The 13,214-nt window shown below is 39.2% G+C and overlaps 1 protein-coding gene across 1 annotated transcript in view; it reads right to left on the minus strand.

The window, feature by feature from the left end:
* The window catches only part of TBX15 (T-box transcription factor 15), an 88,851-nt gene that overhangs the window by 21,934 nt on the left and 53,703 nt on the right, over positions 1 to 13,214 (minus strand). Inside the window, exons 3-5 of the mRNA XM_042867422.1 lie at positions 6,310 to 6,411; positions 3,309 to 3,480; positions 2,767 to 2,934 (exon numbers count right to left, since the gene is read on the minus strand). Coding sequence (XP_042723356.1) covers positions 2,767 to 2,934; positions 3,309 to 3,480; positions 6,310 to 6,411 — 442 coding nt within the window. The remainder of the gene's footprint in view (positions 1 to 2,766; positions 2,935 to 3,308; positions 3,481 to 6,309; positions 6,412 to 13,214) is intronic.

Consider the following 13,214-nt stretch of genomic DNA (forward strand, 5'->3'; position numbering starts at 1 on the left):
CTTCCTTCCTTCCTTCCTTCCTTCCTTCCTTCCTTCCTTCCTTCCTTTCCTTCTTTCACAGAATTTCCGTGTTGTCAAGAATGGAAAACAATATTGAGATACCAACTTTGCATTCAGTGGTATCATGCTCCCTAACCTGGTACAGCACAAGAGCTTCCCTGGGTCAACCTCACTTTGTTCCATACACGCTGGCTCTGAAAAGAAAGACCTCCAGAAGATCCTGCTGAATTTGAGGTGCTTTTGCTGAATCTGCCCAAAAGCGACTAGTTTAACATAGACTGACCTAAAATGGGCTTGCAGGTGTCTTTCTTCTGTCAGGATCAAGCCCTTACTTCTGGATATTAGCTTCAGATATGGAATGTAGTTCCTATTTTTGCAGAAGCTTAATTTGTGAACTTAATTTCCGCTAGGCTGATTTTGCAGCTGTCCTGGGACTTGTGCGTACAGAGACAGAAATGTTCTGTGGAGTATGGAGTTACAGTAGAGGGAATCCCTGTGGTGGTGGCTCTGCTAACATTTTACAACTGTTTCCAGAGACGCTTCTCCCAGTAAGGCAAAGTTTTACAGCCACTGGAGGGCAAGTGCATAGATTCAGTGGATTTAAATTTATTTTTAATAAAAAAGCTTTTTCGTTCCACCAGTATCTCCTTTACTGCTGCTAGAAAAATGCCCCAAAAAATGTTTCTGAAAAAATAAAACAGAAATGTTTGGAATTCAGAGATGATAGGAAGAAATTTCAATGCTTTCTTTACAGTAAAGTGGCTTACAGAGTTCCTCCTTTCCCTTTTGCAGATAGTGTCTTATACATCTGATCATCAGAAAAAAATGACAACATTTGAAAACCTGTCATTTCTTCTCATTTCTTCTTCTTCCTCTATCTTTTTCCTGTGTTTGGTCTACAATTAAAGTGTATTGAGTACAAGTATACAGGTGTGAGAGGAGGAGTAGAAAATTACAAGTGCTACAATGGTAGTGAATCCACCATGGTAGTGAAATGTTTGTGTTTTTTTCTCTGCTGGAATAGTTTATTCCATTTTGGATCCTGTCTGAAGCCAATTTGAGGGGATTGAACTAAGAAAAAATTAGGAATAGGTAAAAGCAGTCACAGGAACACTGCTCTTATATGTTACAAAACAAAAACTTTGTAAAAATTTGCTGGCTAATTGTGAGCTGATTTGAATGACTCTGTCCAAGAGTACTAAGTACACTGCTGTCCAATGAGTTCATGAGGTCACTTTCCAAAAGTTCAGATGGCAGCACAGAGAGATGTTTGCCTTACCATTTCTGATTCAAGCTTCCTATGGAATTTATGGAAGAAAACTGTGTAAATTATTCTCCCAACAGGCTTTATAACAGATTATTTTTCTTCTAAAGTTGCTTGTGCCATCATTCCATCCTGTGACGGTTCCTTGTCCTCTCAGCTCAAATCTCAAATCTTATTATTTGTACTCTCAAATCTCATCATTTACACAGCAAAAAGCATAATCAACTGAGACTTTGTTTGTCATTGCTGGGAAAAAATTACCTTATGCTGAATTTTTAATGCCATCACAACAATGCCACCCCCCCTGTCCCCCCCCTGCCAAGGAAGAGTATGGCAGGAATAGGAAATGAGGTGTACATCTCATCTGAGAATAAGACAAAGAGTACGTGTACATGAACAAGCTGAGCATGCAGAGCCTAAAGCAGGGCAAGGTGGTATGAAGAATGGGGGAATGGCTGAGGCAAAGGTAGCTGACAAATAAGCAACACATGAGAAAAGTGCAAAGGGAACGGATGGATATAAGGAGCTCTCAGAATCTGCAGTGACCATACCTGCAGAAGCAATGAAGCAGACAACCTCCTCCTTCAAAAGCTTGGACACCTCATTTCAAGAGGACAGTGATGGAGAAAAGGCAGGCAGCCTGTGGAATCCACAGGCCAGCCCTTTCCAAAACTTCATGATTTGCTACAGCCTCAAATGCATATTTTTTTCAAATGCTCATGTTTTCCTAATAATTATTTTCCTCTTAAAGATATCTTATATTTTGAGAAGATATGAAATTCTGTAATCAAATACTAGTGTGGACTACATTTACAGTTTTGGGTGCCAAGAAGTCTAGTTCAAGAAAAAGGGCAGATCTGTCACAGAGTTCCTGCAGTCAACACTTCTGCAGAAAGAATCCCACTGCAACAATACATTTTCCTTATATCTGGATTCAGTAGTAATTCTCTAGTGTGGAAATTACAGGATCAGAATCTAATGTGAATTATGCATGAGAATTTTATTTAGTGTGCAATAAATAAACTGCTGTTGCTCATACTCAAAGGCTTCTTTTGTCAGCAAACTGCTGATGTTCCTTTTCTTAGAAGCTTCTACCTTCACTGTTGTGAAAAATAAAGTTTTCTCTGTGAAATAATGGATCTGAAGTGGTTGCACTGCTTCAAAATTGCAGTCTGGACAGGAGATTGGAGTTTGAACCACAAGGTGGCAAGGAAAAGTGAACAAAATACATACCTCTGTGGCTTATCTCATCTAGTTATTTTACAGTAAAAGTGACAGGCATCTTATCTCCAAGATGGATGTCTGGGTAGATACCTTGTGTCTATTGGCTACCTCACAGCAAGCATTTTATTTTTGTACAGAAAAGTACAGTGAGCTTGTAAACTGGACACATTTATTTAGCCGTATTTCTTGGAGAAGTTAATGACACACAAACACAAAAAGCATACCAATGCTTTTATGAACATCCCACATACAAGAAGCTTGAAGGCACACAGCTTTACCTGTTGATTCTGGTAGGCTGTCACTGTGGTAAAGACAGTCTCTGGGAAGTTGAAGGTTTTCACCCCGTCTCCTGAGGGAACTGGCTTCGTTGGAGAAAGATCACTGCTGAAATCCTTGCGGATGACGTGAACACGAGGCTGGTACTTATGCATTGAATGTAAAATTATCTGAAGCAGAAAAAAAGAGGAGGGATTTTTTTTTTTCTTAAAAATTCTTCACTACATCCATAGGTACAAGGACACAGAGATGGAGTGAGGATAATACAAATAGACCTACTCTTGTCCTATAAGTGCATATGATACAAACATCAGTTGATTTGTCAAATTGGACTGTTTGAAAGAGAAATGGGCTTGTTGCTTTAAAGGGACAAGAACCATCTGAGGAATAGCACTGAAGTAGGGAAAAAAATCTCTACAACCATGGGAAGTGTCTACATGTGTGGCCACCAGGACGGGAGCATTAGAGCAACAGCATCACTCTCTTCTGATTCTGGGATGAGCAAGGCTGGGAAACTATGGACTAAGATTAGCTTGTGACTTACATGTCCTTGATCATCAAGTTCATTGTTGGTCAGCTTGAGCTTGTCAAAACTGACCACCTGCCTCATCCAGGTGTCTCCAGAAGCCAATGAATCCGGGTGGATGTAAACCCTTGGGGGCACTGGAGAGTCGGCATTGCCAGCCACCATCCATTTGGAGCTGTGGTACACATACCTGAAAAAGGAAGAGGTGATGGCTAAGAAAAATTGTCACTCAGTCATTGGAAGAACATTTCCAGAGTTCTCCCTCTCCTGCCACCCTACCGCACACACTCCAAGCACTCATTTGCAGTCAGGGGGGAATGTGCTTTATTGCAACCTCCTACCTTCTAAATGAAAGCCAGATTACCTCTGAGCCACTTGTTCAGACTTTATTCCTTATTAAAACCACCTTCACAGTTATTTTCCCTGTAAAACTCTGCCACATGTGCCTCCTTAACTCCTTAACCCTCTCTGAGCCAGAGTAAGAGGACAGAAAATAGTAAATAATGCTCTCTCTGAAAATCACAGAATCACAGAATTACAGAATGTCAGGGATTGGAATGGACCTTGAAAGATCACCTAGTCCAGTCCCCCTGCCAGAGCAGTAACACCTAGATTAGGTCACACAGGAACATATACAGGTGAGTTTTGAATATTGAGAAATGATCTGTGATCTCTGGAAATCTGCACTGACTGCCATGCCAGACTGTAGAAAACATGTATTTATCCAAAAAGGCCAAAATCCTCTGGATACCACCAGAACAACTGATAAAAAAGAATTTCTCATTTAAAATACAGTGAAATACGAAATTCCATTTAGTATAACCAATGTCAGGATCAGAGGAAAAAAAATTAAATTATCTTCTGTGTTCCTGACCTAACCATCCTGTGTATGCCAAAAATTACTGTCCTACAGTTCTTCCTAGCTCTTTCTTTGTGTTCTGTGGCTCCTACAGTCTAAAGTATTTCACAAACAGTCCTGCTAACACCTCTTAATTCTTCCCTGCACTGCCTTTCCTTGGGTCTCTACTCAGCTCTGTGGCTCTGTGAAGCTATTTCAGTCCTTACCTACTTACTGTGATTCATTTCCTGTATTTTTAAAAGAAATGGAAAAGAAAGTTCATTCCTTTCAGTGCTAGTTTATTCTATGTGGCTGCATTAGCTGGCAAGGGCAGGAACAGAATATAAGACAATCTACTAATTTTTAAGTTAAATACTCTCAGAACTACATTGAAGGAAAGAGACAAAATAACTAACTAGGTCTAGGGAACTATTTTGATGCTTCCAAAAAATTACTTTCCTGAGAAATACTTTGAGAGAAAAATGAAATATTTAGCATTTCAAGAAAAGTTCTTGAATCTTTGGAATGTGGAGTGGTCAAGACTGCTTTGGGAAAAGAGTTGCTCTCAAGGGTCTTCTGAGTATAGATAAATAATTTCTGTCTTGGTCGTATTCTGTGATGCAGAGCACCATGAGTTTTCTAGAGTACTTTTCTAGGGTGTAAAGGCCATTGAAACTAGAGAAATCTCATCATTTAGTTGAGATTCAACAGTGTTTCTCATCAGTTCAGTACTTTAAGTCTATGTTCATGCTGTGCTGGACAACACTAAAAATGACACCATTCAGCTCAGGGTAGACTGGAGATGCCCTTCTCTGTTCAATGCCTAGTTTCCCATTCCTTCTTTGCTGAGATAGCTTTAGAAGCTCCAGACTCCAATTACTGAAATGCAATGTATTCTGAAATGCATGCTGGAGACCACCCCAAATAAAAGCTGGCTGCTATTCAAAACTACAGAGCAAGATAATAAAATTTAAAAATGGTTTTAGTTGGAAGGGACCTGAAAGAACATCCAGTTCTAACCCTACTGTCATGAGCAGGGGTCAGGTTGCCCCAACCTGACCTTGAATATTTCCAGGGAAGGGACTGTTTCTCTGGGCAGTTTGTTCCAGTGCCTCAGCACCCATATCGTAAAGAATTTCTTTCTAATATCTAATAAAAATCTTCCCTCTTCTAGTTTAAAACCATTACCCCTTTTACTACTGCTAAAGAGTCCCTCCCCAGCTTTCCTGTAGTCCCTCTTTAGGTACTGGAATGTCACTATAAAGGTCTCCTTGCAGCCTTCTCTTCTCTAGATTGAACAACCCAGTCTCTCATGAGAGGTGCTCCATCCCTCTGATCAAGGTCTGGACCTTCCTCTGATCTTGCTTCAATAGATCCATATCCTTCTTATGCCGCAGGGCTCACAGCTCAATACAGTATTGCAAGTGGAGTCTCAGGAGAGTAGAGTAGAAGGGCAGAATCATCTCCCTCACCCTGTTTGCCATGATTCTTTTGATGCAGCCTAAGATGATTGGCTTTCTGGGCTACAAATGCACATTGCCAGCGAAGGTCAAGTTTTCCAGCAACAAATACCCCAAGGTCCTTCACCTCAGGGCTGCTCTCAATTCATTCTCCATCCAGCCTGCATCTGTGCTTCAGACTGTTCCAATCCAGGTGCAGGATCTTGAACTTGTCCTTGCTGAACTTCAGGAGGTTTGCACAGACCCACCTCTCAAGCCTGCCAAATTCCTTCTGGATGGCATCCCTTCCCTCCTGCATGTTGACTGTACTAAAAAGTTCAGTGCTTAGGGTTCAGTCAATCCCACTGTCCATGTCACCGATAATGATATTAAATAGAGCCAGTCCCAATACCCACCCTTGAGGTATACCATTTGTCACCGATCTCCACCTGAACATCAAGCTGTTGACTGCAACTCTTTGAGTGAAACCAAATCCTTATCCAGTGAGTGGTCTATACATCTCAGATCTCAGGAAAAAAAAAAAGTGCAAGGAAGTATATTAAACCTCCGGGCTTTTGTCTTAAAATTCTGATCAACTCAAAGTCTTAAACCAACAGTCTCTCCTCCAGCATACTTTTGCAGTGGTGCATAATTGCGTATTATACACTATTGCCTTTCCTGGGCTCTAACTGACACTGATCTATCACAAAATTGTTCCTATCCATATGCCTTAAAAGCTTACCTGTATCTCTTGTTATCCACTGGTACAATGTCCATAGCAATATAATACTGCTGGTGAGGATCCAAACCTGTGATTTTCACCCTCATGGCTGGAAACATTCTCCTAGGAAAAGAAGGGTAGAAACAAGGGAGGAAATGGTGAGTAAGGAAGCTGAATGAGATCTTTGATCTGTCTCTGACACCAGAATCATGCTACTTTACAAAGATTACTTCTTGGCATAACACGTCTGTATATATATTATATATGTATATAACACGACTTGGAATGGATAGCAAAGATTGCTCTGGCAGTGGTTTCAATCATCTTTGTTGTTTTGTTGTTTTTTTTTTTTTTTGGTGGTGGTGGTTTTTTTGGTTGTTTGTTTTTTCCATTTAAGAAAAGGAATAGCAGGATAAAAGCCTGTGGGTGAAAGTAAGGCACTCTCAGTCAAGTACTTTCTATTTCTGACTCCTAGTAGTCAGCCCTCTGCATAAAATGTCCCTCAAGTCCAGGCTCCTCTCTTGGTGCTTCAGTATAGATATGAGCAGTATATATAGTCTGGGTTGTTTTTTTTGTTTGTTTGTTTTTTTCCATCTAGCACTATGGTCTCACGTCACACCAAATGCTTACTTTTGAGAAAATTACATTTCAGTATGGATTTTAATTGTACTGGGATAATATCTAAAGCAAAACTATCATCACAGAAGAGTCTTTTGCATTTATGTTTATAGGCACTTAAAAAAAATATGCCTTCAATGAATTTGCTTATTAGGAATATTCCAGAATTAACAGAAACTCTGGCAGTATCACTATGGCTTTCCTGAAGTCTAAGCACTATTTTTTAAAACCTTTTTGTAAATGTCTTCTTTTATGTGATGTTTAATCCCATTATGTCTTAAATTTTTTTCTTCCAATAGGTAAGTTATGAAGCTTCTACAACAAAAATTATTTCCTGGTTTTTCTTCTCTTGTCTGAGCACAGAAGAGCTGTGCTGTGCACTGGTCACTGTTCTGGAGATGTGCACAACAAACCTTGAGCTGAGATCCTACAAGAGAGTATTATTCAATTGTACTACTTTTGCCCAGAAGATATGGAGTTTTGTTGAGAGAAGCTGAAAATACTAAATACTGATGTGTAGTTACATGCTGATCCTCTGACAGGTAGATGCCTGTATATGGAATGAGAGTAAGCTGTATGGAAGGATATTAAAGGGGAAATAAATAGTATTAAAATGATGATGACAGAATTACAAAAAGATGTATGAAATAAATATTTGTCTACTGTTTCCAGAGGCCTCCTTAGAAGCCACTGTGACATTTTGTCTCGTGTTTAGTGAAGAGTAGTGAAATGTCTGAGAAGATTTACGTGTCTACCCAATATTTTTATTTCTTGAAGTATTAGCAATGGAGCCTGGAGGAGGGAAAAATTGAAATGTTTGTGAACATTTCCAAACGCCTTTCAAAAACTGTACTATGACTGTGAGAAATTATTTAATTATTTCCCATCTGCACTACATTTATGCATTTGGAGAAGAGGGTGGGAAGGAAGAGCTCAATGCTCAGCATTCACCCTGCCCACAGCTTTTCCATTTCAGGCCATTGTCAGGCAAAGTTCTGATATATTAGTAACTGAAGTTGCCTAGGAAGAGGGCTTTCATGGCAGAGATGAGGAGAACATCACCCCACAGCTGCCAGCACGCAGCTAGAGTTATGAGAGATATAAAAGTGTCAGAAAAATTGCCTACAGAAACCCTTCAAGGAGAGAGTAGATTTGTGCAGCTGATGGTGTGAGTTTGCTAGCTAAACAGTTAAGGGGGAAGAAAAAGAAACAGTGGATAATCTTCAGTGTCTTGAGGGCATTACCTTGTTTCTATCACAATGGCTCATTAAATCTGCCAAACCAAATGGGTACAGAATGTGGCATTTTATGAATCCACTCTTCTTAATTGGATAGAGGTGGCTTGGGAGTAGCTTAAGAGGTGGGTCATATTTCAGAAGGTTGATGAGAAATCCAGGATTAAATCTGAGTCTCTTTGGGTCTAAGTCTGCACACTACATTGGGAAAACTGAATGCTGTGTGTTCTCAGCAACTCTCTCCAACACTGCAACCCCGTGTAAGGTTGCAATATAGCTTATGGGGTTGTTTGCTTATGAAATACCTTGTAAAAGGTTACCACAGACCATTCAACAGGCTTAGAGGCTAATCTCTAAAATGACCAGAGAAAGCTCAACTGAACCCACCATTTTCTCTAAGGTTTAAGTATATTTTTAAAGTTTTGTAAAGTATTACTGTTATGATTTTCTGTGGGTGTAAAAACAACTTGGGTTTTTTGACATAAGGATGTGGCCTGGGACTATCACAGCAGATCTCCAGCAGCACTGCTACATCATCCCTGGAGAGGAGAAAATGGAAAAGGCAGAAATAAACAGAAGTGACTGAAGGACTCTTGTGGAATGTGGAGCAAGTGAGAGAAGTCTACAGGGTAACCTGAATTTATAGCTATTTTATACCTCATAATTCTTTATATTTCAAGACTGGTGCCAAATGTATATTTGTTTATAAAAACAAACTTGTGAGGAGTTAAAGTGAGGGACAGGAAGGGAAGACATGAGTGCTTCATCAGAATTCCACAACTAAATCCCTGCTGCTGCCTCTTACTGAAGAGCACCATGGGACTCCTGCTTCCTTCCACTGGAAACAGAACAATCATTTGGTAGTGTAAACAACCCCAAGTATGTGTTTCATACAACTCTGGCTGATAGTATAAGGAAGGCAAAGAAAATCTAGTCAAAATACCACTTAACTTATCAGGAGGCATAGAGGAACAAGGCCACCTCTTGCATTCACTACTGTTTTTTAATTCCTCTCTTATTACTGAGCTTAGAATGAGCATCCCTCAGTACAGATATGGTAGCTGTGATAAGACTCCTGTGATTGTTCCCCTCATTTCTGAGAAGAAATCCCAAATTTGCTAAAGATATTATTTGTATCCCTGGGGGAACACCTTCCATTTATGCCCGTGTGCTTGGTCACCCTTGTGTAATCACCCCCATGAACTGTACATAATGTTTCCCTCCTAAGGCAGGACTAAAAACATTCACTGTAGTAAACGTGCATTCCCCCAGTAATAATTGCTCATTGCTTTCCCATTCAGGCAGCACTTCTATGCACTGTGCAACTGCAAACCGTGCAGCTCAGCCATGGTCTTCAGCTAGGAAATGTGGAGAAAAGTTCAGATTCCTGTGCTGATGTTGCTAGTATACATGCATGCATAGTGAAGGAGAGTAAAGAAAAAGAGTAAAATAAATTTTTAGGAACAGTTGCTTAAAATCAGGATGATTTGTGGCTTAAGGTGAATTTTTGTGGAGTTTAAAGCTCCCTTTCTAACCAAAAGGAGATAAAAGAGATTGTAGATTTGAATGCACTGCAGCTGACAGAAAGTCATTTGCATCTTTTGCAAAAAGAACAAAGGACTCTTGTTATAAGAATCTTATAAAGTCTGAATAGCAACATTCTGGTAGAAAGAAAGAAGAGGAAATTCTAAGAGGACTGTAGTCAATTTATGGAAACAGATCAAAAAATAGGCAGCTATAAATACAACTTCAAGAAAGAAAAAAAGACAAAGCAGATTTAAATGTGACTGGAAGTGGAGTTTAAAAGCTAGAAAATGTATTAGGCCTAATGTAAGCAGGATATACCTCTAGAAATATGTTTGAAATGAGAATGGAGGCTAGAAACTAGCATTAATCAGTAAGAGCAAAAAGGCTTAGTGAAAACAGGCAGGAGACAAGCAATGTCTTACCAGTCATAGAAAATTAGGGAGCTGCTGTACTTATAGGCAACCAAGTCTGCAATTATAAGGGCTTCCAAAACAAGAAGGCCTTGCAGGATTCAGATATGGTTTCTGGAGGAAAACTGACAAAACGGAGAACAGTCTTCCCTGGAGAAGGAAGCTGTACATCTCTCAAAATTCAATAAGTAATTGGTAATCCTCAGCAGATAATAACAATTCATGTCTCTCTTTGTCAGAAATCATGCTATCTAATCTATGGGGTGCACAATATATCATGGAACCCATGTGAAGAACTACAATTCAGTTCTCATCTATCTCAGGCACATCCTCTCTGAAAAAGGGAATGTTTAATCAAAAATATTAAATATTTAACTAGTATATTTCTTCAAATCTGTAAGAACTGTCCCAGTAAACAGATGTGCTAGGTAAACAAATTGACCAGATCTTCTTTATGCTTTGCAATGGTTAACTTTAAAATGTGGTCAGCAAAAAAAAATCTCCTCCAATACTGTTAATATTACTACTGGAGATAACATTAAATGGTAAAGACATGTATGCTTAGTAGCTATACATGAAGACTGCTCTGAAAGCAATGCCTCCTGTTTTATTATGTTTGCCTATGATGTCAGAGGAGAAGGTTGGTGATGTGGTAGTATATATTGGACTTTTGTGCCAATATCTCATTACATTTTGTTGCAGTGTGACAGATGGCAGACGAGAGGCAGTCTGGCAAAATGGTATCTGACATGGAAATGAAGATGAAGCAAAGATGAGTCATTGAATTCATCCATGAAGAAAAAAAATTGTACCCACTGACATTTATCAGTGTTTGCTGAAGGCTTATGGAGACAAAATAGAGGATGTGAGAACAGTCAGGCAGTGAGTGGTGTGCTTCAGCTGCAGCGACGGTGATGAGAAAGACAAGCTGTGTTCTGAACAGCTACACACAGCTGTCTCACCACAAAATGAAGAGCAACTCAATCAGCTCATCCCCACAAATCAGCAGAATACAGTCAGGGAACTGTGTATGGAGCTGAATATCTATTTCAGTGCATTGGAAATGATGGTGGCAGTGTTGGAATATAACAAAGTTTGTGGCAGGTGGGTCTCGTGAATGCTCACACAGGAACAGAAAGAACATCATATGCAAATATGTCTCTATTGAACACTCCTATGAGGCTGAAGGTGGCAGATTTCTGGATCACATCATTATCAGTGACAAGGTGTGGTATCACAACTACAAAATAAAGTAAAAACTGCAGTCCACGGAGTGGCAACGTAAATTCCCCATGGAAGAAAAAGCTCAAGATACAGCCTTCAGTGGGTAAAGTGATGTGCACTGTCTTTTGGGTTAGGAAAGGGATGAGGCTTCTGGATTTCCTTGTACCCATCACTGACTGCTACATTGTGCCACTGACAAAGCTGAAAGGTCAAACTTCCAGAGTCAGGCCAGAAAAGAAGACAGCCTTTCTCTTGTAACATGACATTGCCAGGCCCATACCAGTCTGAAGTTCATGGAATATATTGTCAGTCTTGGTGGGACTGTCCTACTACACTCACAGTATAATTCACATTTGATGCCTTCTGAATTCCATCTATTCAGACCAGTGAAAGATGGGCACCATTTTCCTAGCAACAGAGTCATCACAGCATCCGTGAAACGATGTGTCACCTTTGCTATTGTTGATTTTTACGGTCCCTATGACATGCAGGGTCTTGCTTATTGCTTGTGAAAATGCACAGCTAATGATGGGCAGTATTGAAAAACAATTTTGTCACTATCAAATTGTGTTATTGTATTCTTTGTATCTGATGTAGTTTCCAGGGAAATAAGTAGGAGGTACTACATTTGGAGTGACCTACATAGATTTTGTGGGTACAGTCAATGATGAGCTTGATGACTACAAAAACTAAGGGAATAATACACATCATCTTTCAAAGATAAAGAATATGATTTAAAATTATAAAGAATACATGGTTTGCTTGGTATGTAGCTGTATGTTTGCACCGTGGTCCATCAGTTTTTGTTAGTGGAAGAACTGTCAAGACTGGAGCTTGCAAATATTCTCTAACTTGCCACTTGATAATGCCATTTGTGGTTTACAGATATTAAATCTAAGAAATATTTCTTACATCTCTTACAGGCTGCATCTATTCTCTAAATATATATATATATAAATACATATCATCTTGGATGACTTAAGTTAGTGTTTCTGTCTTTCTTAACACCTCTGTTAGCTCTGATTCCTCTTTTTCTTTTTTTTTTTTCTTTTTCTTTCTTTCTTTCTTTCTTTTTTTTTTTTTTTTTTTTTTTTTTTACAGATTTTTTTACAGAATTTTGGCAGAGGTTCTAGAGAAGAACAGTTTCATGAAAAAAAAACAAACAAACCAAAAATAGGCTGAAAAGTTATCCAAACCTATCCAAGTTATCTAGAACCTCTGCCAAAATTCCCCAGGCTTCTATGAGAACAAGTGTTAAACAATTTGTGAAATTGCAGTGGCTTTGATGTTGCAACTTTTTGACTGATGTTTTTATTTTCTAAAGACGCTGTAATTACCGTGCAGTCATTTAAGATCCCAGAGAGTTCAACTACTTAATTCAGAAATGTGATCTTCATATCAACAAGCTCTGCTCATTTTGCTGTGCTGCTGTTTAAGCCTATTCCCTCCATTTATCATAAAAGAATGAATGAACTCCTTCCCCACCCTTCAATAAAATTAAAAAAAAAAAAAAGGAAAAAAAAAAAAAAGAAAAAAGAAAAGACAAAAAGAAAAAGAATTATGGAAAACTTGCCCTCCACGTTTCTGCGGTAGGTGCAGAAACAGCCGCGCGGTTCTTTCCCGTTGGACAGCCCTGTCCATGGTGCTGATTTCCCTAACAGCAATATTAACCGCAATTAAAATATCGTTAAGTGGAGGAAAGGAAAATTATATTATCACAAGCGTGCCTAAATGGTTAGAATATTTAATACCTTGTGACATCTAGAGATTTGCAGCTAATTTCAGGTTGTGCTTTGGTGAACAGATTTCTAGCCGTTGTTTTAATAATAGACAGGAATGAGACGCTCAAAGAACAGGAAGGCAGAGTGAGTTTCAGCGCGGGTTTTTTTTTGTTTGTTTTTGTTTTTAATCT

This window comes from Lagopus leucura, unplaced genomic scaffold, assembly GCF_019238085.1.
Source record: "Lagopus leucura isolate 7727_CA_CO unplaced genomic scaffold, USGS_WTPT01 Super-Scaffold_100001, whole genome shotgun sequence".
In the NCBI taxonomy this organism is placed as follows: domain Eukaryota; kingdom Metazoa; phylum Chordata; class Aves; order Galliformes; family Phasianidae; genus Lagopus; species Lagopus leucura.